This window comes from Clupea harengus, chromosome 6 (assembly GCF_900700415.2).
Source record: "Clupea harengus chromosome 6, Ch_v2.0.2, whole genome shotgun sequence".
NCBI classification, from domain to species: domain Eukaryota; kingdom Metazoa; phylum Chordata; class Actinopteri; order Clupeiformes; family Clupeidae; genus Clupea; species Clupea harengus.
The window spans coordinates 12,028,229-12,052,831 of NC_045157.1; the positions used below are offsets into that span (position 1 = coordinate 12,028,229).

Here is a 24,603-nt window from a genome sequence, read left to right on the forward strand (position 1 = left end):
CACAGCTGAGATGAGCACCGCAGGTTAACACAGCTGAGATGAGCACCGCAGGTTAACACAGCTGTGATGAGCGCCGCAGGTTAACACAGTCTTCAGATAGTTTAGATGTAGTAGTCAGAGCCAGAGTTTGATGACGGTTTAACGATGCTGTATCGATGCTTTGACGTGATCATGTCTTTATTATTTATTTACAATACGTACTGTATGTATTTGCCATGGGGTTCTGTAGACTGCAGTCTGAATACTATATACATATGCTGACCATGGCCATCTAAATGCTATTATGCCCGGCTCCAACCGTCTTGTCAAGGCTGTAGACAAAGGCACAGAATCAAGTCTAATGGCCCTGGCTCCAAACCCCTGGTGTGTCTGAGGCTAAGGGTAGGGGTCAATTGATATGGTCTGGTATGTGAAACCTACCAATATCTTACTCAGTCAATAAAACAATTAGTCTGAGCCTCCAGCAAATCACGCTGCCTCAATGCCAGCCTAAGTAGGGCACGCTAATGACCCAAAGGAAAGGTAAATCTGAATGTGTGTGTACGTGTGTGTGTGTCTGTTATTGCTTTTTCATGCACCTCAGCTGTTTGTGTGCTGCAATGATTTGTTCCCCAGTGCCAAAACCACGTCTGACCACACACACACACACACACACACACACACACACACACACACACACACCACATTACTGCACATACTGACCACCTAACTGCAAACACACACACACACTTTTCCACCTTCACTCAGACAAGATCCCCCCCCCCCTGTAACACAACAACTACACACATACTATGCATACAGAGCTATATCTGCAGCTTGACCATCTGCACACACACACACACACACACACACACACTGTTCCACTGTATATAATAGTGTAGTTATAATTAGGGCGGTCAATCGATAAAAAAAAATTAACTAATTAATCGCGATTAAAAGTTAGTTTTTTTCTTAAGACTAAATCTTATAAATTAACGAGTAATCACTTCATACAGCGTGAATTGTTTTTTTTTTAACACAGTGGTGCCCCTCGACGGTAAATCGTAAGGACGAGCTGCTTCTGTGATAGCTAAATTCAGCTTGACAAATGCTACATACAACTTCAGTTTTGTCGATTGTTCCGTCATTTTGGCTCTTAAACAGAGACTTTTCGCCCAACAGCTCTCTCCATCTTCAACTACCGCAGTGGTTCTCAAACTTTTTCTGTCATTCCCCATTTTGAACAAGGGGGGCTTTTCAGGCCCCACCTGTCCCTCATCGCTCCCATAAAATGGTAGGCCCAGCTTAAAATTGTCAATTATTGAAATAACCTCAAGTAATAACAAATAGCATCTTATTTAGGTCAGCAAATGTATATTGCTTGGAGTGATTTAATGTTTCATGTTGTAGTGTATTGTTGCTATGGACACGCACACATGGACGGATTATGAAACCATTGGTCAGGACGTGTAACAAAATACACCGCTTCCAAACACAAATAAGAGATACATTTAAGCCACTTCTGATATTAACAAATACAAAGTCTAAAAACAATTGACAGCAAGGAAAGTTAATAACAGCGACTTCACGCAGAGGCTCTGGTTTAGGCCCCCCCTGAGCTCAGGGGCCCTTGGGCCTGGGCCTGTTCAGCCCGTTCGGTAATCCATCCCTGCACGCACACAGTATTGTATTTCTTTCTGTTGACGGACTTTTACTTTGACAACTGTGACAGTTAGTAACTAATATGTGACCATTAGCACACCATTCATTCATAACCCAGTTAGTGGCAGACGTTAGCACTTATTAGCCAGCTGCTGTGGTCTGATTCTTGGTGTAATGAATCTAATAGTAACTTGCTGTGTTTCGTTAAGACACCTAAGTATTTTCCGTTTCTTGTGTATTATTGTTTCACTCATAAGTTTTCACCTGACATCAATATCAATAAAGGAGCAAGGTGAGTTAACCGTAGCCTACACAGCCCTAACTAAACTAAACTAAAGTTTAAAAAATATATATATATATTTTATTGCGTTAATCGCGGCCGCATTAATCGCATAGATTAACGCGTTAACGCTGACAGCCCTAGTTATAATGTAACACGGAAGGTTACACCATCTGTGTAGATCCGAGCAGTGAACCAAAGGCCTTACTGACTTGACACAAGCTGCATCAGGACAACCAGCATCACTGTTGATTCCATACAGTACACACACCATCAGGAAACTCTATTCTCAAACTCTTGAGTTTAGTTATTTCCACATTTTTCTCTCCAAAACTACACTTCAGCAACTCAACTTTGTGAAGTGACGTGAGCACCTCCTGCTGGTGACTGTGGAGAACTACGTCCCCTTCTCCACCCAACTGCTCACCTCCTCAGCTACAGTGACAATGAGCTAAAGGATGAAAATGAGGCCCCTGTCTTCCAACCACGAGAGAGGACCTTCTCCCTACCTCAACCCCTGACTGCTGGCAGTGAAGAGGTTATGTACACAGCTTCTGATCCAGACACAGAGAGAGTTAGACACAGGTTAATTAAATTAAAGTATTGAAAACACAGGTGGAAAAGGCATACAATATATATAAACTACAGGTCAACATACATGATTGGTAATGTAAAGTGTTTAACTGCATGCAAAAGCAGTGTACACCTGGCTTTTAGACCTTAAGCTGTTTCAGGAGTAGAATCTAAAAGCTACCATAGAAATAGAAGCCAGATCTATTCATTTTCACACCACAGAGAATTTTATCGTGGCAAATATGGTGGCACTGATCTTGACCACATGTTTACACAATATGCTGCTTTAAACGTGCACTTAAGACATACCTCTTTTATCTCGCCTATCACTCGCTGTAATATTTATCTGTTTATTTATCTCTGGAAAATCTGTGTCTCTTTATAATTGTTTGTAACCCCCCTCCATTTTCCTTCTGTGAGGCGCAATGTGTTAACTCCTGGTATGAAATGTGCCGTACAAATAAAGTTTGATTTGATTTGATTAGCGATTTAGAAGTTGATGGTTGAATATTTCCATCAATACCAGACAAAACTACCGGTAAGTCAATTTATGGATTCTTATGTAAAAAGTGAAAAGTGAGACACGACTGTAGTATGACAAGGTATCAATTGATTTAGCATAACTTTGGATGAGCAGGTCTCTCACTCTTTGCATGAGCAGGTCTCTCACTCTTTGGATGAGCAGGTCTCTCACTGTATGGTTTGAAAACTGGATGAACAGGTGTAGAAAAAAAGCTAAATGACAGACTGGAAACAGGAAACAGGAAACATGTGGTCTCATGTGGTCTTCTTAGCAATTTGGTTTGGGTGAACGGAACAGCATAATAGCTGAGATAAAACATTGGTACTATTCACAAGACACTTCTTGAGACAGCAGTTTGTGTTCCCACTGAGAGAATCCACTATGCTACTTTGTTTGATCCTTGCTTGGGTGAGTTATATTATCTTATTTGTGAAAATATAAATACATGTGTAAGTAACCTCCTCAAGTGGCATCACGCCATCACTATCTAAGCGTCAACAGGGTTGGTTGTACTGGAGCTATGTAAGAGAAATGGACTGCGTACAATTATAATGTACTGGATACATTTAATAAGGAAAGTGTTTAGCTAACTTCCCATTTAACATCTTATAAACAATGTCTTAATGAAGTTACATTGCTGTCACAATCTGTTATAATGATTAAGGCAAAAAAAAGTTATGTGTGACTAGTAAGCAGTCTCGAGACCCCAGTGTTCAAGTCCAAGTCCAAGTTATAGATGGATTAAATCAAGAATAAAGAAAATGTACTCCTCATTAAAAAAAGTTAATTGACGTCTTTGATGTTTGCCATTAATAGGTGGTGAAACGTATACGGCCAAGGCTAGTTTTGTCAGTTCAATGGCCAATCTGAACAATTTTTAACTGTTTCTCATGGCAGATTAGTTTATGCGATTAAAATAATAATAATAAGTCTAAAAGGTGATTGAACTGCATAAAAAGTGTATACAGCTTTTGATTTGACATTATTTTCTATCTAAAATAATGGACATATTTAAAGTATTTACATTATGTGTATATGATTAACAATCTGTTCTTGGGAAAATATACTGTACATATATTTATTTGCTTGAGTATCAGGAGCATGGCCTGCATACGCGGTCACGAGTGAGCAAAGAAAATATCTCGACAGTTCCACTGTGAAAAAGATATGTAATCATAAATGACTATGATTATAATATGCTATCAAACATGAATGCCAACTCACCTAGGTCCTGTTTTACGTATATTTGCGAGTGCAGCGTAATCAACGCCTTTGCCAAACCGTATAAACCGCATGCTGTATTTCCTCATTTTACGTAGTATTTATCAATCCAGAACTTCGTCGGGTAATCAGCGCCCTACTCCCCCCTCTTTTGAACCGATATATCCTGTCCTCAATCATCTCGGTAATTTAAACTGGCTAATGGGACAATTGATCGACTTAACTCAACCACTTACGACGAACGAGGCCCTGGTTTAGACCTGCTCTAGTCGGGCAGTTTTTATAAATACCAGGGGATACATAATTAGGCACACTTTACACATCTCCACCCATCTTTTTGTGGAGAACCCCCACTTTCCCTTATACCCTCCCATCTATGCATATGTATTAGACGGGTGCCGCATTTGTAAATACGGTTCCGAAGAAATTACGCCTCAAGTGGGCGCAATTCTGTTAGTAAATCTGGCAACTAATAACACATCTGTGTGGACATCTGCTCCGGCCACGCCCAACGGCTTTTACGAAGACACGCAAGCACGCAAGTTTCGCACCCCCTTGCGTACTTACGCACCCCCTCTTGTGAGCTTGCGTGAGTCTCCCAATTTTTTTAACTATCCGACAAAGCTACAAAACAAAAAGTCAAACAAACAAGTTTTCCTCGCTGTTTACCTTGTGGGAAGTAGCATGCTAACATTAGATAGCTGGCTCAGACATCTCTCAAATCCCCTCAGACATATTTTACTACACCCACAACCGTCTGAGAACCATAAATGAAAACGAGTCCGAGGGCTGTGATTGGTCCAACCCATCGCTGTTTACCTTGTGGGCAGTAGCATGCTAACATTAGATAGCTTGCTCAGGCACCTCGCAAATCCCCTCAGACGTATTTTTCAGTTAAAATAACGGGGTTTTTACATTGCACAGTGTCTATTTTTCTTAACTTAAAAATAATCTAAGCAAAAACACACAGCTTTTAAATTGCGGTTTACCTTGTGGGTAGTAGCATGCTTACAATAAATAGTTGGCTCAGACCCCTTGCAAATCCCCTCAGACATACTCCCCTCAGATTTACTATAAGTAGCACATTTCGGCCTTTAGCGTCCGCCATGTTCCCCGGCTGTATTCATTAATAAACCCTGCTTTCTCCTACACAGTCCTGACGTCTCATGAAGCCTAATCACCGACAGAATTTGCTAGAATTATGCTAACACTAGACTGTATTGCCTAAATTAAACACCACTGCAAGTGGACGAAACCAGATATTTGTTTCACAATTGTAACCGAGCGTTGGCACTTGGATCTTTATAGCACAAGAATGACACAGGCTTGGAAGGGAAAACAGTCTCGTTTACTTCGTAAGCAGATAAGAAGTGAGTTAGTTACAATGTGAGAGCCGGAATACCTTTTTCCAAGTACGGAAACCCCGAGGGGATAAAATACATTCACTCTTCACCAGTCCCATACTAGTCTGTTACATAGGTCCCCCCCAACAAGAATAAACGTCCACGTTTACAACAGAACACCCACCAGCTAGGCATGCCATGCAGTGAAGAAACAACACAGGAAAAAAAACATGTGCAAGCATAAACAAAATGTAGGTCAAACAGCAACCTGAATCTATGGCTGACAGAATAAAGCATTCCATGAACACAAAATTACAAAGACAATTCTTTTTTTTCAGTATGTTTTCCTTTTTTTTTTTTTTTTACATTTTCCACATATTCAGTAAATAACAAAATCACTTAAATGTTCAGGGGCCCTCAGCACCCTTCCTTGCCTACTTCTGACAGGCACAGACAACGTATCGTTCCCCTCTGAACAAGGCCCATCGACTGAAGGAGACAGCCCTAACTGGTCAGGGCCCGGAAACACAGTCCCAGGAGAACAAGGGGTAGGGGACAAAGGAGGGTCATTCACTTGTGGCTGTGAAGGCAGGCGAGTTGGCAGTGTATACGGTCTAAGTCTGTCATAGTGTACTACCTGCTTCCGCTCATCACAGTCAAAGGGATTGGCAATGCGGTAAGTGATGCCTGGCACATCACCTGAGTCCATCACCTGCAGGACTTGATATGGCCCCTTCCAGTGCGGGGCTAACTTCATGCGGCTCTCCACTGGGTTGTTAAGCCACAGCAGAGCACCCACCTTGTAGCACGGGTAGGTATCAGTATGTCTGCAGGAACTCTCGCCTCTCGTCCATGGGCAAGGAAGTATGGGGTGAAATGTGTGCTGGCATGTACTGATGTGTTTTAAGCAAAGGCCACCTGTTTCACATACTCATCCCATTCACCCCCACAGTCAAGCAGAGTCTTCGCTAGCTGATCAATTAAAGTCCTATTAAAGCGCTCCACCATTCCATCCGATTTCGGATTGTAGGGAGTGGTGCGCGTTTTTGTGATTCCAAGCAGTTGACAGAGGCTCTGTATAACCTCTGCTTCGAACTGGCGCCCCTGATCAGTATGCAGGCGTTCCGGCACGCCGTGCACCAATACATAGTCTTCAAAGAGACACCGGGCTACAGTTTGTGCTGTCTGATTGGGTAAAGAATACAAATTGACAAATTTAGTAAAATAGTCCTCAACTACTAGTACATACCGGTTGCCCTTTGTTGTCAGTGGCAACTCAACAATGTCAGCGGCCACTCTTTCCAATGGACGGGTCACACAAGAGCCACCCATTGGTGCTCGATGGGATGGCACCGGGGACCGGCGTGTCTGGCATGCTCTACACTGCTCACACCAGTTCCTGATATCCTTGAACATGGATGGCCAGTAGTAGACTTGACGTGCTTGTTCCCATACACGTTCTGCTGAGAAATGTGCAGAGGCTGGGCTACCATGTAGCTGACGCAGGAGATCCGGTACAAGGATAGAGGGAACCACAATTTGATTGAGTCTGTCACCAGTAAGGGAGGAGATAATACATCGACATAACAGTCCATCTCGCATTATCAGGCGATCGAATTCTGCTGAAAACTTCTTTAAACTATAAGAGGCCCCTTTAAGTTGTGCTCGAGACGGCCTCCGTGATGCCTCCAGCCATCCGAGAACAACTTGTAAATCCGCATCAGCCTCCTGTTGTGCTCTGATATCTGCCAAGTCATGTCCCAGAGTGAGAAGTGATGGCTGGGGGTCTGGTGGCGTTGGATGTACGGCGTTAACTCCAACCATGGTATCCAAGGGGCTCAATCTGCTATCGGCCAGGTAGTCTCTGTCTGGCCGTCGGGAGAGAGCATCCGCATTCATATGGCGTTGACCATCCTTGTACACAATGTCCCAGTTGAGGGGATCCAGCTCTAAGATCCATCTACCCCTTCTGCCTGTTGGATCATGATCAAGAGTCATGCGTCGGAGGCTTAACAGAGGGCGATGGTCTGTAACAATGGTGAAGGACGTAAGCCCGATGTAATGCCGGAACTCGCGCACCGCCCACACAACTGCCCACAACTCACGGTCAAAAGTGGACCAGCGCCGCTGTGTTTGATTCAGCGTTTGGCTGGCATAAGCCACTACATGCTCCACCCCCTCCTTCACTTGGGCAAGGACAGCCCCGACAGCCTCTTTGGATGCATCCGTGAACACTTTGAAGGGTACACTGAAATCTGGTAAGGCCACAATAGGAGCAGAGGACAGCATATCCTTCAGGTAAGTGAATGATGTTTCACAGTCTACAGTCCATTCAAAAGCTACATATTTTCCCATTAGGTGATTGAGAGGGGCAGCATGTTTGGCAAAATTTCGTACAAAATGCCTGTAATATGAGCATAGGCCCACAAACGCCCGGACCTCTGATGCAGACTGAGGAGTAGGCCATTTCCTGACCTTCTCTGTGTTCTTTGGATCAGGTTGGAGGCCCTGCTGAGAGATGACGTGACCCAGGAAAACCACATGATTTCGGGCGAGATGGCATTTTGATGGATTTAGCTTTAGCCCGGCAGCCTTGATCCTTGAAAACACTTCCCTAAGGCTGGAAAGATGGCGCTCGAATGTGTCACTGTAAAGAAGGACATCATCTAGGTACACCATGCAGATGTTCCATGGTAAACCCCTCAGCACTAGTTCCATCATCCTCTGATAAGTAGCAGGAGAATTGGACAAACCCATTGGCATTGAACGCCACTGGTAAAGGCCCTGCCCAGTGGTAAATGCTGTCTTTTCACGATCCTCTTCCGCGACTTCCAATTGCCAGAATCCGTTAGAAAAGTCTAGTGTGCTGAACCACACAGAACCTGCCAGTGCATCCAGTGTGTTATCTACCCGTGGCAGAGGATGACAGTCTTTCACAGTCACACTGTTGAGGCGTCTGTAGTCAACGCAAAATCTCCATTTACCATTCTTTTTCTTCACTAAAACGACTGGAGCGGCCCAGGGGCTGCAGCTCTCTTCAATCACGCCATCTGCAAGCAGCTCTGCCACCTGTTTCTCGATCTCCGCCCTCTTTCCAGGTGAGGTTCGGTACGCGCGTTGCTTAATGGGAGGATGGTTATTTGTGTGAATACGGTGATTCACCAGTGTGCATTTGCCTGTGTTTCGGTTATCACCAGAGAAAATGTCCCCATACTGCTGGAGCAATGCAGACAATGTTGCCTTCTGAGATGTTGAGATGGGGGAATCTTCTAATGACACAGGGGGAATGACATGGGATGACGGGTTAGCTGTCACTGCAGCCACATCATGTGATAGTGAGTTTATGTCTGTGTCATTGATTGTGTAAAATTCCCCTAAATGAGTGCCCTGCTGTAAAACAACATCACTTTTTGTAGGATTTAAAACTCGAGCACATGTCACTCCATTTCTCACTGCTGTAACCGTGTGAGCTACAACTAAGTTTGAGCTATCAGGAATATTGGGCTCTAAGTATCCAACAAAGTAATTTGAATAAGCCACAGATGAGCTAGGTGGGTGGACATTCACAGGCACAATAATCTCACTAAGTGGGGGGAAAGTCATGGTGTTGGCAATGGCAACGTTACAGCACACAGGGGTTAGATCACTGCCCTGGAGTAGAGGAATGGTGGTATCCCATAGTTGAAGCTTGCCGTGGGTGATGTCCAAAAGGGCATGGTTTTTCACTAAAAAGTCCCAGCCCAATAGCACCGCTTGTGTAGTTTCCCTCAACACATGAAAAGTATGCTGCCATGACTCTGTGCCCAGACACAATATGACAGGAATTGTGCCTAATGTGTCCAACATTTGTCCGTTCACTGCACGGGCACTTACATAGTCTTTCTTTAGGGGGCGGTTACGAAGGGAGGGGACAGACATTCTGAAGTCAGCACTAATGAGAGACACACTTGAACCTGAGTCCAGTAACATGGGAACCACGTGCCTTCAATCACACCTTGAACATAAGATATTGGTGTCTCACCTTCAATGCTGTTCACAGAGTTTGTAATTACAGGGTTACTGTCAGTGTTGGTCGGTGAGCCCAAAGAGAGTGCAGCTGGCGTTCAGCCCACAACATCAGCTACATCTCGTTTCCCTGGCGGCTGTGCTGGTGGTCACCGTGAGGGGAGATGAAGCGCACGCCCCGTCTCCTAGGTGTCTCCTCCTCATAACGTGTGTGTCGGCCCGGGCTTGAACTGCGTCTCCCAGGTGACCCGGCAGGACCAGGACTTCCATGGCCACGAGATGCTGCGAATGGCCTCCGGTCCCCACCAGGTAATGGGAATCCCCTGTCCGGTGAGCGGCCCCGCTGTAGCTCACGGGAGGCTTGCGACTGGCATCCATATCCACCACAAGTGCAACAACATGGGCTCCTCCCTGATGAAGGAGAGCCACGCCATCCGCCTGTATTCGCCTTCAGCCGCAGCCGCTGATTATCCTCGGCCATCAGTTTCATTTCGACTTTCATATCCCTCATCTCTTCAGTCAGGCTGTGTATCGCTTTGTGTAGGCCCCCATAATCAGTCACTGAGTGAACGGAGGCTACCTGTCCTCCAACACTGGTCATGCAGCCAGTGACTTTAGCAGCATAGTCTTGTTTGACCCCCTCTCTGCCATTCTCACACCGCTCAGCAATTATCAATGCTTCTTCCATGTCTGTAGCTCCTTGTTCGTGACACTTTAACCTCAAATCAGCATCCAAACCAGCGAGGAAACGGCGGAACTTTTCCTCTCCAGTGGCATTTCTTTCATAGTCAGGAAATGCCTCCGCAACAAGCCGGCTGATATCAGCAGCAAACACTACGAGACTCTCGTGTGGGGCACGGGAGCGGGCAGAAAGATTGGCTCTGAAACGATCCAAAAACTGTTTGCGTCCAAAGGCTTCCTTAAGTCTCTCTTTCACAGCACTATAATCAGCCTGGACTGTAGTAGGAAGGCTATCCCACAATAAGAATGCTGCTCTGCTCAAACGAGTTGGAAGAATTCTCACCAGTTCATAGTGATAGGTTGTCTTCTCATCCCCTTCCACGAGAGCGCGGACCGCCACTTCAAATTGACGTGCCCAGCAGAGAAAACTTTGCTTCTCATCCTCTCCAGAAAAAGGAGATGGTAAATCAATCTTCACCCTGGCGGCATGGTAATCTTTGTCCCATCAGGTGTCAAACAGCATAGAACCCTCTTCTTCTTTGCACCACATGTTAGCTACTGTGGGATATTTTTTATGTTAATGTGAATATGGAATGGACTGGTTCTCAGCGCAAGGTACAGTACTGGAATAGATAAGAACACTTGCGCCAGATAAGGACATGCTTACAGTAAGGAACTCTTAGAATAGCAAAAAGTGCCAAGTGTACAGTAGACAAGAAGTCTGGCTCTCTGAAGAGACAGTTGTCAGGTCAAAGGTGGCCTCAGAAAATAGACCCCCTGGGGTAGTCGATACAAGCCCAAATACAGATGATTAGGGTAATTAATATGGGACAACGCCCCACAAGAACGAGGCTTAAATAGTACCAAGAAACCAGTACATGCGCTGAGATCGAGCTTGACCATGGACGTCTCCTTATTGTGACATTAACGACCACAATAAATACTATCAGATTTTCTTTACAATCAGTCTCAGAAAATACATTGATCACAAAAAGAAATGGAATGATCAGCCACGACACTACTATTAATATATATATTTTTTTCGCCGTCTGTATTAGCCTAAAACGGCCGTGCTAAGCCAGACATCGGATAGCTAACCGCTAGCAGAATAAACAATACAAATCCACTACACTCTAAAAATAAAACGACTATTGCAAACAAAACGAAACTATAGAATTCATCAACCTTTTGGAAACCGCTGCCACCAATGTAACCGAGCGTTGGCACTTGGATCTTTATAGCACAAGAATGACACAGGCTTGGAAGGGAAAACAGTCTCGTTTACTTCGTAAGCAGATAAGAAGTGAGTTAGTTACAATGTGAGAGCCGGAATACCTTTTTCCAAGTACGGAAACCCCGAGGGGATAAAATACATTCACTCTTCACCAGTCCCATACTAGTCTGTTACACAATCATAAAGATATTTGGTTTTCCATCTTTTAGAGAATTACGTTGATTTAACGTCTTGAGTTAACTTGCGCTGGCTTTACTCATTATACTATTAGCTGGCTATAGCTAAACATGTTAACACCAAACCTCCAATATCTCATACTGGGGACTGGTGACAACATTTCTCAAAATAGTTGTATTGGTGCCTGGCTTTTGACTGGTTTGTACTGGTAGCGATTTGTGGATACAGTTTTCATCTTAATCAGATTTTCCTGTCTAATACCTCTAAACTCGCTGTAAATCATACTTATAGAAGTTCTAGGTAAAAATACAGTTTGTATATGATTAAGTATGAGCAATTATTCTATTGGGGCAGCAGAGGTTAGTATAGGGTGGTAGTTCTGCCTCCTAGTGTTCATTTTGGGTTGTCAGCAGTCAGCCTTTGCTAGGTGGTGTGTTAAGTGTAAAAAAAAAGGGCACGCCAGATAGCAGCAACTCTATCAAACAGGAAATGATTATATTATTATTATATTGTCATGGGATCTTCTTTCAACCGAGTTCAGTGAAGTCAAGGGCTGTTCTAGTAGGTGACAATCGCTACAGGTTGTCCAGTTGTTAGTATCCTCTCTGCTGCCTAAAGGACTCTGGCTGTCTTGTGCCTATTGTGTTTGTTTTGACATGTGCTCTTTGTGTTTTTGTTATGCCATGTGTTTTCTGTTTTGTTCTGAGACTCCGCCCCCACCTGCCCTCTGTCACTGCCGCCTGTTTGCTTCCCACCAATTACCTGTTACCCCTCCAGTATTTAAGTTCAGTCTGCCCTTTGTTCCCTGTCTGATCGTCACAAGAAGTCTCTGTGAAAGACTCTGCCTGTTTAACCTGTAAACTGGAATATAACTCTTCTGCTTGTACTCCCCTGATTATCTGCCGGTGTGAGATAAGTTTTTGATTTTTGTGTTTTTCTTTCTGCTCTGCATGCTCTGAATTTTTGGATTTCTTGTGTGTTGACTTTTTGAACTGATTAACCTTTTAAGTTTTTTTCCCCTCATTTTTTGGTCTGCAATTGGGTCTCTTTTCCTCCGGAACGTAACACAAGTAAGAACAAATGGATACCATTCCCAGATTTGGCTTGCTCAAGTAGAAAACTGTTGTTTTCTGACACATTTCTATTATTTCATATGTTTATAATGTGAATCAGGGACTGCAGGGAGTTGCCACAAGAGTCCATGCTGGTGTCCTGTCACCACAGTCTGTACAGGATTCTGGGCTGTCTCTGGTACAAGAGGAAGGACTTCCCAAATCTGCATACGGTGCTGCTACTGGTGCTTTATTATCCATGGTTTATACATGTCATGTCTACATCTATAAGTCTATCTATATCTCATACAATGTCAGCATGTCATCATAACATATTAATACAGTCTTAAAAAAATGACACTAATTGATGAACTGTTCATTTTGCTATGTGATTGACCCAGCCTTTGTTGGCAGTGATGAGGTAAGATATTGTTATTGTAATTTTTTGTAAAAGTGTAGAGTTCTTTAGTTTATAATGTTTGAAATAAGCCTTATAGTTCTAAATCAATGATAATAGTTACAATCACACAATACCATCAAACCTGAACCTACTGCCCTACTATTGTCAAAGACGTCAGGAGTTCTAAAGAGGAGGAAGAGAGAATGGACCATTCCTCAAATCAAAATTTCAGAGAATGAAAGAGGTCCTTTCCCTGTACAGTTCGCTAAGGTACGAAACTGATGGCTTGGAGTTTACAATGGTTAGACATGGTGTCCACAGAGATAACAGCCCAGAACGTAAATCCTACTAACAGAGCAATCCCATCCAATAGAAAATGAGCACCTGCTGTATATGCAAGTAAACCTACATTGTAACTGTGTGTTTCTTTAGGAATTGCGTTTACTTCCATACTCCACAGGTCCCTGTCTGCACAGTGAATTAAAATTTTAAGTTGAAAAGTTAAGATGATCTTTTAAGTCATGTTTAAGTTGAGGCATTGTAGTTTTGAAATCAGTCTGAACCTTCCAAATATACTTCTGTCTGAGCCTTGCCCTGCCAGTTCACACATTTTTTTCTCCATTTTATTTTTGGTTTTCCTTTGCCCAGTGCTTTTGTTTGTTTTCCACATTTTCCAGTTGCTTCTGACTACCCGATTAGGTACTCATTGTTCTCTGTCTGTCACCTGCCTTTCTGTTAGTTGGTCTTTGGGCTTGACCTTTTGCTTGGAGTTCTAACCCCGCTTTGTATTGCAGTTTTTAGACTGGATGGTGTTTTATTAAAAAGCATTTTTGAGCAGAACTTGTGTGAATTTTAGGCGCTTTGGGTCAGAGAGTGGTGTAACATTGCAGGTTCATGGCTTGATGTTAGTGATCCCTTTGATGAAGTTTCAGTCTCAAATCTAACACCAGCTTTACATTTGTCATGCAATTGTCAGCTTAAGACCTGTACTCTGAAGGACATTGAAATCATTCATAGCATCACTGTAACATATACGGTAAAACATCTGTTTTGCTTGTGTCTTACTTTTCAGTTTAGGAGTGATGAGCATGAGGATGATATTGTAGTTTACAACATCACTGGACCTGGGGCTGACCAACCTCCCATTAACCTATTCATTATTAATGAATTGGGAAGACTGTATGTCACACAACCATTGGACAGAGAAAAACAAGCCAGATATACAGTAAGAGACCATTTCTATCATTTCCATTTGTCACCCGCAAACTAAGCCCTGCTGTTTGGGTGCGAGTTCCCACCTTATGTGTCGGTGCTCTGAGCTCCTGATATAGCAGGTCGGCCTTTTCTTCACAAGACATCACTGAGGGCTTTTTTTTATCTCTTTTATTCACTCCTCAACATGTCACAACTGTGAAACTGCTACAGTAAGATTCAGATACCACTTCCAAGTGAGAGCCACACCAAGGAACTAGTTGAGAGAAAACAAACTGTAAAGTTTCCTAATATGGGAAGCTGCTTGCTGCAGTCTAAGTATCTTTCATTGTGTCACATCTTATTCAGGTAGGGAGAGAGGCGTAGTTGTTTATGTTTATGTAGGATCCCCATTAGTCTACACCGTAGTGGAGACTATTCTTCCTGGGGTCCAGGCAAAAAACATTACAATACAATACAAATACATAAAATGCAGTACAGCATGATTAATTATCACAAAAACACAGACTTAGAAAACAACATTTACATTAAAAGTAAAATAATAAAAAAATACCTAAATACCTTAAATACCTAAAATAATAACCTAATCTACTATAATTTCCTTTCTGATTATTGCTGCCTTAAGTTTCCTTTTGAAATCATATTTATTTCTTGTTAGTCACATATGAGGGGAGCACATTCCATTATGCAATGGCTCTGTACATTACTGTTTTCTTAAGTGCATTGGTTCTGGGTAGAGGAAAAGTAAAGTGACCACTTAGTGCCTGTCTAGTATTATAACCATGTCTCTCATTTGCAGGTGATAGCTGTAAAGATAAACTGACAGGTTTCTGTGAGGAATACACATTATTTAAAAACAAAATAAGGCTACATGCCAGTCTTTCATCCACCCTCATCCATGACAGCCTGGCATGCATAGCATCCACACTACTCCTAACAGAGCAGTGAAGTGCTAGTCTTGCTGCTCTGTTCTGAGCAAGCTGAAGTTTACGAGTTCTTGCTTTGATGCACTAGACCGGATAACAGGACAGTAGTCCAGATTTGACAGAACTAGAGATTGTATGACTAGTCTAATTGTTGTATTAGTTAGCAGATGAGCACTCCTTCTAATGGCATAGATACCATTAATCACTCTCACCACTGTATAATTAATCTGAGTGGACCATGACAGTGTTTCATCAATAGTGACACCCAGCAGTTTGACTTCTTTTACCTGTTCCATAGTAGTACCCTTTAAAGAGAGGCTTAATTTCTTATCTGTCCTGAGAGCATATTTAGAACCTATTGCCATGCATTTAGTTAAGACATTCAACTTCAGCTTATTTTCCATGATCCATTCACAGGGGTGCAAACTCATCAGGGATGAAAAAGGTGACAACGATGCGAACCCCCTAGGAGGGTCCGGGGCATGCTCCCCGGGGAATATATTTTATATATAAGAACATTTTGCACATTTTAAAGTTCAATGCATCAATCTAGTGCACTTGACAAAAAAATTATGAGGCTAGATCTATAAAGAACTTCGTGCTGTTGTAAACAATTTTGTGCTCTGGTAACAGTTTAATCATAAACATTCCTGTGTTGAATGTTGCACAGGCACAGGCCAACCCAACCATTATCTTTTCCCTTTACATTACTCTTTGAGTCTAGCTTGTCAGGACAAGGCCTATTTGCACCTGACTCCTGCCTCTAGTTGAGCCACAGTAATGGCATCCTCCTCCTAAAATTCTCTCATTCTGAAAACAAACTGAAGTAGGAGAGTGGTAAGTTTGCTCAGTTGCAGTGAAGCGCCCGGCAGTAGAAAATGGGTCAGTGCTTCAGATTACATACACATAGGGACGTGTGGTCAGGGGAGGCAGAGCCTCATGAAAAGTAAAAGTCATCATGAAAAGTAAAAAATAATGATAAAATAAAATAAATATTAATATGTATCTACTGATCTGGGCTTTAAATAAAAATGTTGTATGATTCCGATAATTTTTATAATCAAAATCGCTGAATTTGACCATGTCCTGTTTAAACAGAAGCGAATCGCGAGGTGAGGCAGCTGCGCCTCATATCAGATTGTGCAATCCCTCACACACTGGGTTGAGCGCATGCTTTCTCATTGTTTGTCATCACTGAAATATTTGTAGACACTTTTATTATACGTCGTTTGTATCCATAGAATAGGTAATGTAATGTATTTCACGTATGTGAAGAAGCTATTTAGTCTTGCTGATCTGTCATAAAACCACAGTGAAAAAGCACATAGGGGAGGGGAACCTCTGCCTCAATGAAGGGGGCGTGCGAGAGCCTGAAAAATTGTCTTCCAATCCAGTGAAGTGATAAATACATAATAGGAGACCAATGCCAGAGCTAAAAGGTTTGCTTCAAACGACAGGACAGAGGATAATGTAAATTTTTCGACGTTTTCACGCTTGGATTTTTCAAAAGTTACAGAGAAAGACACTGTACTATCCAATAACACCGTTATTGGTTGATGTGATTTGCGAGGCGTTTGTCAGCCAACTGTCTGACTTTAGCACGTTAGCCTACGTTAGATAGCATAACGTTATTGCAGCGTACCAACGTCACACGTTACCGTAAATGCCATCTTAAAAAGGCCGCTCGAAACCAACGCTTTCACCCGAAAGACATGTCTTGTAATACACTTGTCTATTACGGCATGACATGGGTTGGCCAAACGAACAAGCTTGAAAAAAATATTCATGACAGTTTGCGTTCGCAGATTACTTGGAGGATCACACTTAATTGTGTGAAGTATCTTAACCTAAAATCAGCACTGATTGGCTTGAAATCAAACACACAATCCTTACCACACATAATATGATTTTTTATTATAGCTTTGGACAGCCCACCACTCACAGGCAGCATTTTATTTCTTAGTGTGTTCACTTTACTGAGGAAGTAATTTTTGAAGTAGTTTGCTATATCAGATGGTTTAGTAATGAATTCTCCATTCAGTTCAATAAATGAAGGTGTTTTGGCCATTTTACTTCTGCCCATAGCATCATTAAGTACTCTCCAAAGTTTTTTACTGTCTCCATGACACTCCTCAAATTTAGAATGATAGTAATATTTTTTATTTTGTCTATTTCATTTAGTTATTATATTTCTTAGTGAGCGGTAAGCTTGCCAATCTGCTACATTACCTGACATGATGGCAGATCTTTTCAGTAGGTCCCTTTCTCTCATCAAGTTTCTCAATTCCTCATCCAGCCAAGGTGCTTTAAGTGACCTAACAGTGAGCTTCTTAATTGGAGCATGTTTTTCACACACTGCAGAAAATAAATTCATAAAGTAGTCCATTGCAGCATTTACATGCATCTTCTCAAGCACAGTATCCCACTGTCATACTGGTGATCTCTCCAAAACTAGGGACTCAATCTACCCCTGGAGAGGAAATATATGTTTGGCAGAATTATGACTTTAGAATAATGTTGGCAGACCATAGGTCTTTGTCTTAAATTCAGTCTACCATCATTATTTTTACTGACAGGCATGATTTGGTATACATTTTTAGAAATGATTGGTTACTTTTATGTCCACTTTGTTTTGGATACAAATAAATCTGCATTCACAATTAGCTATTTGTTTAGAAATCCAATGTTGCAACTGACCCACTGAAGGGGCAAGTGCATACTCTCAAGTTAATGCATAATCATTTTGCACTGAAATAATACATATACAATACAATGAATACAAAACATGTGCCCAATACTTAGGTCTTTCATTTGGTACAACATTTTCACCATTATGGCGTATCATTTGGTACAACATTTTCACCATTATGGCGTATCATTTGGTACAACATTTTTACCATTATGGCTTATCATTTGCAGTCATTATGAAAAAAAAAAAAACAACTGAAAAGTGCTCCCTATATATTGTACAGTCCTGAAGTTTCCTAAGGTTATAAGGATAAGACACTTGGCTGTTCTGCATAGATACATCACAATTAGATGAAAAAGGGAAATCTGAATATTAACCTGTGTTTACTGTATTTTAGCTCTACGTGCATGTAGTTTTTGCTGGTGGAGGTCAAGCAGAGGACCCTGTGGAAATCGATATACGTGTTATTGATCAGAATGATAATGAGCCGGTTTTCAAACAAAATCCATTTCTACGAAGTGTGCCTGAGGCATCTAAAATAGGTGTGTTTATTTTCTGTGAATGAAATCAAATATTATCTTTCAGTTAAGTCATACAACACTGAAACTGATTTTGTAACAAGGCAGAAATTTCACATGAATCAGTTAAGACAAGTAAAAGCAACAGACAGTTAAGTGTTGATTATGTCTTGATTAGTATTTAAGAGAAAATGTAGAAATGTAGAAGTGCTCATTTGCGTGCCGTTAATTGGCAGGATTTGAGTTCATGAACGTTGTGGCCACTGATGCAGATGAACCAGGCCACGCAAATTCTGAGATCAGATATAAAATAAAGAGTCAGCATCCACCCCAGCCCAACGAAAACATGTTCTCCATCAACCCTGTCACTGGAGCGATTCAAGTTAATGGTGTCAACCTGGACAGGGAGGTGAGTTATTGCATTGTATTTTTGCTTTAGGGTAGGTGTTGTATATTACTGATATTCAATAACATGTCTTTCATTTTCAGAAAATTCATGAATATATATTGGAGATCCAAGCTGCAGACCTGGAGGGTGAGGGTCTTACAGCATATAGCAAAGCCATCATCACTATAACAGACAGCAACGACCACGCTCCTCAGTTAAACCAAACCCATGTACGTGGAAATAATATGGTTTCTTTATCCTTGTTACTCATTCCAACTGAATCTAAATTGAAGAAAGGCAAAAATAATACAACACACTCGTGGAAATTGTTTCCTACTTTCTATCTGTCTTGTTTCTCTCTGTCCAGCGGCTGCGTGACGTACAGACTCCCAGTGTCTTTATCAACAGTGAAGAGGCCAATGGGAGGCTGGTCAGCTCCAGTCAACAGTGAAGAGGCCAATGGGAGGCTGGTCAGCTCCAGTCAACAGTGAAGTGGCCAATGGGAGGCTGGTCAGCTCTAGGTCCAGTGATTTCTTGTACCTTCACCTCGTAATCAGGCTTCAACATTAGATTACATTACATTACCCTTTAAGCAGAAATATGGATAAAGCTTATGCATGGCTTTCAACCTGTATTGTTTGGATGTCCGTTAATGACCTCTTTGTGTCACTTGTGCCCAGAAGCCTGGATTCATTTGAAGCTCAAACCAACTCTACTTGGAAAGACACTTCAACATCATGTTGAGAGTTGTCCACATGAATTTCACTGAGGTCTTATGGAACATTATGGGATATATCTATCGAATATGTAGCTTTTGCCCAGTTCTAAAGTACAGCCAGTTTAGCAATCACCTCTTAAACTTGGCAGCCTGTATTCTGTTTGATGAGACCTCAGTGGCTGTTTTAAAGATTGTTCTTACACAAGTGTTGTAATATTTATTTTTTAACTCTGACCAACGAGTTGAGCCTCTTTGTATACATTAAGATTTAAAAAAATAAATAATATTCAATCCAACTCATACAGTGGTGCCTTTAGCTTTCTAAAATGCCTTTGACGAGTCTCCGTTAGATAAACAATGCCCAATTCTGGGCTCTTGCTCTAGGTTAATGACCTTGCTAAATAAACACTGAGTCAGGTTTCCCGTTCTTTAAACCATTTTTGACTGAATAAAATGACCCTGAACGAACTCCAACACTCAAACAGTCCACATACAAAGTGTCACAGATAGTGTCTTGCAAAACACATATAAAACACTTCCTCGCTTACTTTCTTACTGATTATCTCTTTCCCGTGTAAATCAAGCATCTTTCCAATGAAAACATTAAATGAGATGAACTCTGTAAGGGTCCCTGCTGGTTGTTTCAGCTGTCTATCAAAAGACCCTTTCCTGTCAATGTAGATGTCACATAACCACATGATCTTAGCACATTCTGTGACCTTTGACCTTTGGATGCCAGTAAATGAAGGTAGTATTTAAATCAGGACCCTGAACAAGGCTTTCCATAAAGACTCTGTGAAACCAATACTAGTTTTTCATTAAAGTCTGTAAACAAAATGTGATTCATTTTTTTGTTATTGTTGTTGTTATTTTCTGCAAATAATCATTTTCAGTAGAGATTCTAGAACTTTTTAGTTTTGACACAAATGACACATTGCAGTAGCTCATAAAGAAGGGAACATTTTAGATTGCTGTGACAGAAAAGAGTGTTGCAAAAAGAACACTGGAACACTGATATGTTATTTAATTGCAGTGACCCAATATCATGGCCAGTTCTCAGGCAGAGGTCAACCATCTACAGCCACATAAGGTAGTGTAAACAAGGCACAATTCCTAATCTAACAAAACATAATGAATGGCATGATGAACAGCCGGCTGAAGACTGGGCATGTGCAGTGTCCTGGGTTCATGGCATCACAGAAGGGGATTTCTCAAAAGTGCTAACAGCCCCGAACAACCCACATACTTACTGCACGGACCATTATATGAAACGAAGGCATTGTACTTCCCGTTCTCAATGACCGCGTCCACTATGTTGTTTAATGTTATCCTTGCTTTGGTGAGTTACAAAACAATTCATGATCAACTTTAAAACTCTTAAAATTGATATCACTATATTTTCTGACTGTATTTTTTTTTTTATTAATGTTTTTGTTTTGGCTGTGCATGCACACCGTGCAGTTCAGAACACTGCAATATTTAGTTTGATTTTTGACTTATACTTGAAGGAGCTAAAATGCATTTGCGTGTGTATGTGCACTGAGTGATCAAGAAGAGTTTGATTTTGAAAGATTATGAAAGTGACTTGGCTAACTTAAGTCGAAAGTTAACTAACTGTGACACTGTGCAATAACCCTGTATCACTATAATAACCACTGTACAATTACACCTACAAATCAAATTTATATTTATTTATTTTAAATACAAAATGTGTCATACTATCCGTTCTTTACTGTATAACTAATAAGGCTGTATATACTGTACTGTACAACATTTCTCTTACCATTTAATATTTATCTCTGCACTTCTTGCACTTTGTTGTGTTTACTGTTCACAACTCCTGTATATAGCAATTCCTCCCTGTATATATTTCTTAGACCGTGCTGTTGTGTTGTATTGTGTTGTGTTGTATATTTTGTGTAAGTACACTGAGAGCCACTTAACCCGGAGTTAAATTCCTTGTTTGTGCAAACTTACTCGACCAATAAACCTGATTCTGATTCTGATTCTGAAAGCTATGTTGGTTTCTAACACATTTCTATTATTTCATGTGCTTATAATGTGAATCAGGGACTGCAGGGAGTTGCCACAGGAGTCCACGCTGGTGTCCTGTCACCCCAGTCTGTACAGGATTCTGGGCTGTCTCTGGTACAAGAGGAAGGACTTCCCAAATCTGTATACGGTGCTGCTACTGGTGCTATATTATGCATGGTTTATACATGTCATGTCTAGATCTATATGTCTATCTATATCTCATAAAATGTCAGCATGTGATCACAACATATTAATAGAGTAAATGACACTAATTTCTGAACTGTTTATTTTGCTATGCGATTGACCCAGCCTTTGTTGGCAGTGATGAGGTAAGAAATTGTTACTGTAATTTTTTGTAAAAGTGTAGAGTTTTTTAAGTTATAATGTTTGAAATAAGCCTTATAGTTGTAAATCAATGATAATAGTTACAATCACACAATGTTATAACACTAGGCACATATCTGTATGTTAGGATTAGGTAAAATTTGCTTTAATACGCATCATGTACTTGATTTTATGTGAGTAATTATGTACTTTTTTATTATAACATACCAAAAGTATAAAAAGACAAAAGCAAAAAGACATTTAATGCCCTTTTACCATCAACCCACTGAACCCACTACCCTACTCTTGTCAAAGACTTCAGGAGTTCTAAAGAGGAGGAAGAGAGAATGGATGATTCCTCCCATCAACATTCCAGAGAACCAAAGAGGTCCTTACCCTGTACGGCTCGTTACGGTACGAAACTGATGGCTTGGAGTTTGCAATGGTTAGACATGGTGTCCACAGGGACCACAGCCCCAAATGTAAATCCTACTAAAAGAGCAATCCCATCCAATAGAAACTGAGCACTTACAGTATATACAATATCTGTCTAACCTGTAATCTGTAAGACAATTCCATACGAAGCTCAACACTCTGCCTTTTCGTCCGCTAGTGTTCTAAATTACTATCTGTAAGTTTGCGGCCCCTCTGATAAAATACCAAATTAAATCAAATATAACATCTGTTTTGCTTGTGTCATACTTTTCAGTTTAGGAGTCAGAAGGAGAATGTAGTTTACAGCATCGCTGGACCTGGAGCTGACCAACCTCCCATTGGCCTCTTCACTGTAGACACAGACACTGGTAATCTGTATGTCACACAGCCACTGGACAGAGAGAACCAGAACAAATATACAGTAAGAGACCATTTTCACTGTTATTTTTAGGTGCGTGCAGTACAATTGATTACAAAGACTGGGTAGCCTTGTGATAGACTGCTCCCCATGAGGATCCTCGGTGCTGAGGACTAGTTAACCCCTCAGTCAGTGAGACAGCATTTAGTGAGGCATCACTAATGATTTAGAAAAGGTCAAAGTAAAGGTTTTAGTAGTACAGTAAAGGTTTAGTAAAAGTTTTGGTGTTGACTGAGATCGTGATCTCTGTCAAAATGGTGGCGCGCACGGGTGCGGATATAGCGGCTCCTTGCTCTCTCCACATTTCATGGTATACAAACACAATGACAATTAAGGCTCTCAGTTCAATTTAGTCATGTCTATTCAGACTAATTAACCCCTCAGTCACCGAGACACCATTTAGTGGGGCACTAATGATTTAGTCATGTCTATTCAGTTATTTATGGTATTTTAGGTCATGGTTCATGCAGCCACTGAAGGTGGAGTTCCAGCAGAGGACCCCATGGAAATCTTCATAAATGTTATTGATATGAACGATAACAAGCCAGTTTTTCAACAAGAAGTATTTCATGGAATTGTGAATGACACCTCACCAACAGGTATATATGCCTTTTGATATCAATTAAGCTGCACCAAAGCTTTTCGTTTTTTAACAGTGCATAGTACACTTTAAGATTCAGTAAAGTGGAAAGGTAACATTAATAAATAGTTTAATGTTGATTTCAGTCTTTTTTTCATTTAATCTGTTTGTTTTTTAGACAATATAAACTTTTTAAAACTATGTGCACTGTTCACTTTCAGGATTTGAATTCATGAAGGTTAATGCCACTGATGCAGATGAACCTGGATATGCAAATTCTGATATCAGATATAGTATTCTGAGTCAGGACCCCCCAATGCCCAATAACACATTCTCCATCAACCCTGTCACTGGTGGGATTATGGTGAATTCTGATCATCTTGACAGAGAGGTGCGCTCTTGCCTATTTTGTCTGATTAGAAGTAGATGTTCATTTGAACTGATATTCAGTAACCGACATTTTTCACACATTTTAGATAATTCCTAGATATATACTGGGGATTGGAGCTGCAGATATGGAGGGTGAGGGTCTCCAAGCCTTTAGCAAAGCCAACATCACTATAACAGACAGCACATGACCACGCTCTTCACTTTGAACAAACCTCAGTAAGTAGAAATATGGATAAAGCTTATGCATGGCTTTCAACCTGTATTGTTTGGATGTCCTTTAATGACTTCTTTGTGTCCCTTGTGCCCAGAAGCCTCGATTAATTTGAAGCTCAAACCAACTCTTCAACTACTTCAACATCATGCTGAGAGTTTTCCACATGAATATCACTGTTGTCTGTTATGGAATACTATGGGATATATCTATTGAATAGGGCATAGCTTTTGCCCAGGTCTAAAGTACAGCCAGTTTAGCAATCACCTCTTAAACTTGGCAGCCTGTATTTTGTTTGACTAGACCTCAGTGGCTGTTTTAAAGAAGTGACCCTTAGATTGTTCTTAGACTTTTTAAGTGTTTTTTCTTTTTAAACCACGAGTTGTGCCTCTTTGTATACCTTATGATCTAATAAAATCAATAAAATTAATATTCAATCCAACACATACAGTGCTGCCTTACATTTTCTAAAATGCCACAGATATTTGACGAGTCTCTATTGGATAAACAATGCCCAATTATGGGCTCTGGGTTCATGACCTTGCTAAATAAATACTGAAGATGGTTTCCCGTTCATTAAACCCCTTTTTTACTGGATAAACTGATCCTGACAGAACTCCAGCACTCTCA

General features: G+C 41.2%; 1 protein-coding gene across 1 annotated transcript; it reads left to right on the forward strand.

Moving 5' to 3' along the window:
• The first annotated feature begins 7,642 nt into the window (after window positions 1-7,642).
• LOC116220868 (cadherin-4-like) lies at window positions 7,643-24,415 on the forward strand. The gene is made up of 20 exons (XM_042707972.1): window positions 7,643-7,839; window positions 8,080-8,140; window positions 9,830-10,026; window positions 12,688-12,748; window positions 12,852-12,963; window positions 13,132-13,151; window positions 13,302-13,400; window positions 14,203-14,355; window positions 18,355-18,499; window positions 18,712-18,884; window positions 18,965-19,093; window positions 19,231-20,920; window positions 21,652-21,763; window positions 21,925-21,944; window positions 22,255-22,353; window positions 22,649-22,795; window positions 23,247-23,391; window positions 23,594-23,763; window positions 23,849-23,978; window positions 24,071-24,415. The coding sequence occupies exons 1-12, from the start codon at window positions 7,643-7,645 to the stop codon at window positions 19,312-19,314; spliced, it is 1,431 nt and encodes a 476-aa protein (XP_042563906.1). The 3' UTR covers window positions 19,315-20,920; window positions 21,652-21,763; window positions 21,925-21,944; window positions 22,255-22,353; window positions 22,649-22,795; window positions 23,247-23,391; window positions 23,594-23,763; window positions 23,849-23,978; window positions 24,071-24,415.
• The last annotated feature ends 188 nt before the right edge of the window (window positions 24,416-24,603 follow it).

Bases quoted from the DNA above. Each gene is read 5' to 3' on its own strand.
- LOC116220868 (XM_042707972.1), top strand. From the start codon at position 7,643: ATGCCGGAACTCGCGCACCGCCCACACAACTGCCCACAACTCACGGTC. The intron at 13,152-13,301 runs GTAAGATATTGT...CTATTGTCAAAG, and splicing joins CCTTTGTTGGCAGTGATGAG to ACGTCAGGAGTTCTAAAGAG. The intron at 18,885-18,964 runs GTGAGTTATTGC...TTTCATTTTCAG, and splicing joins GTGTCAACCTGGACAGGGAG to AAAATTCATGAATATATATT.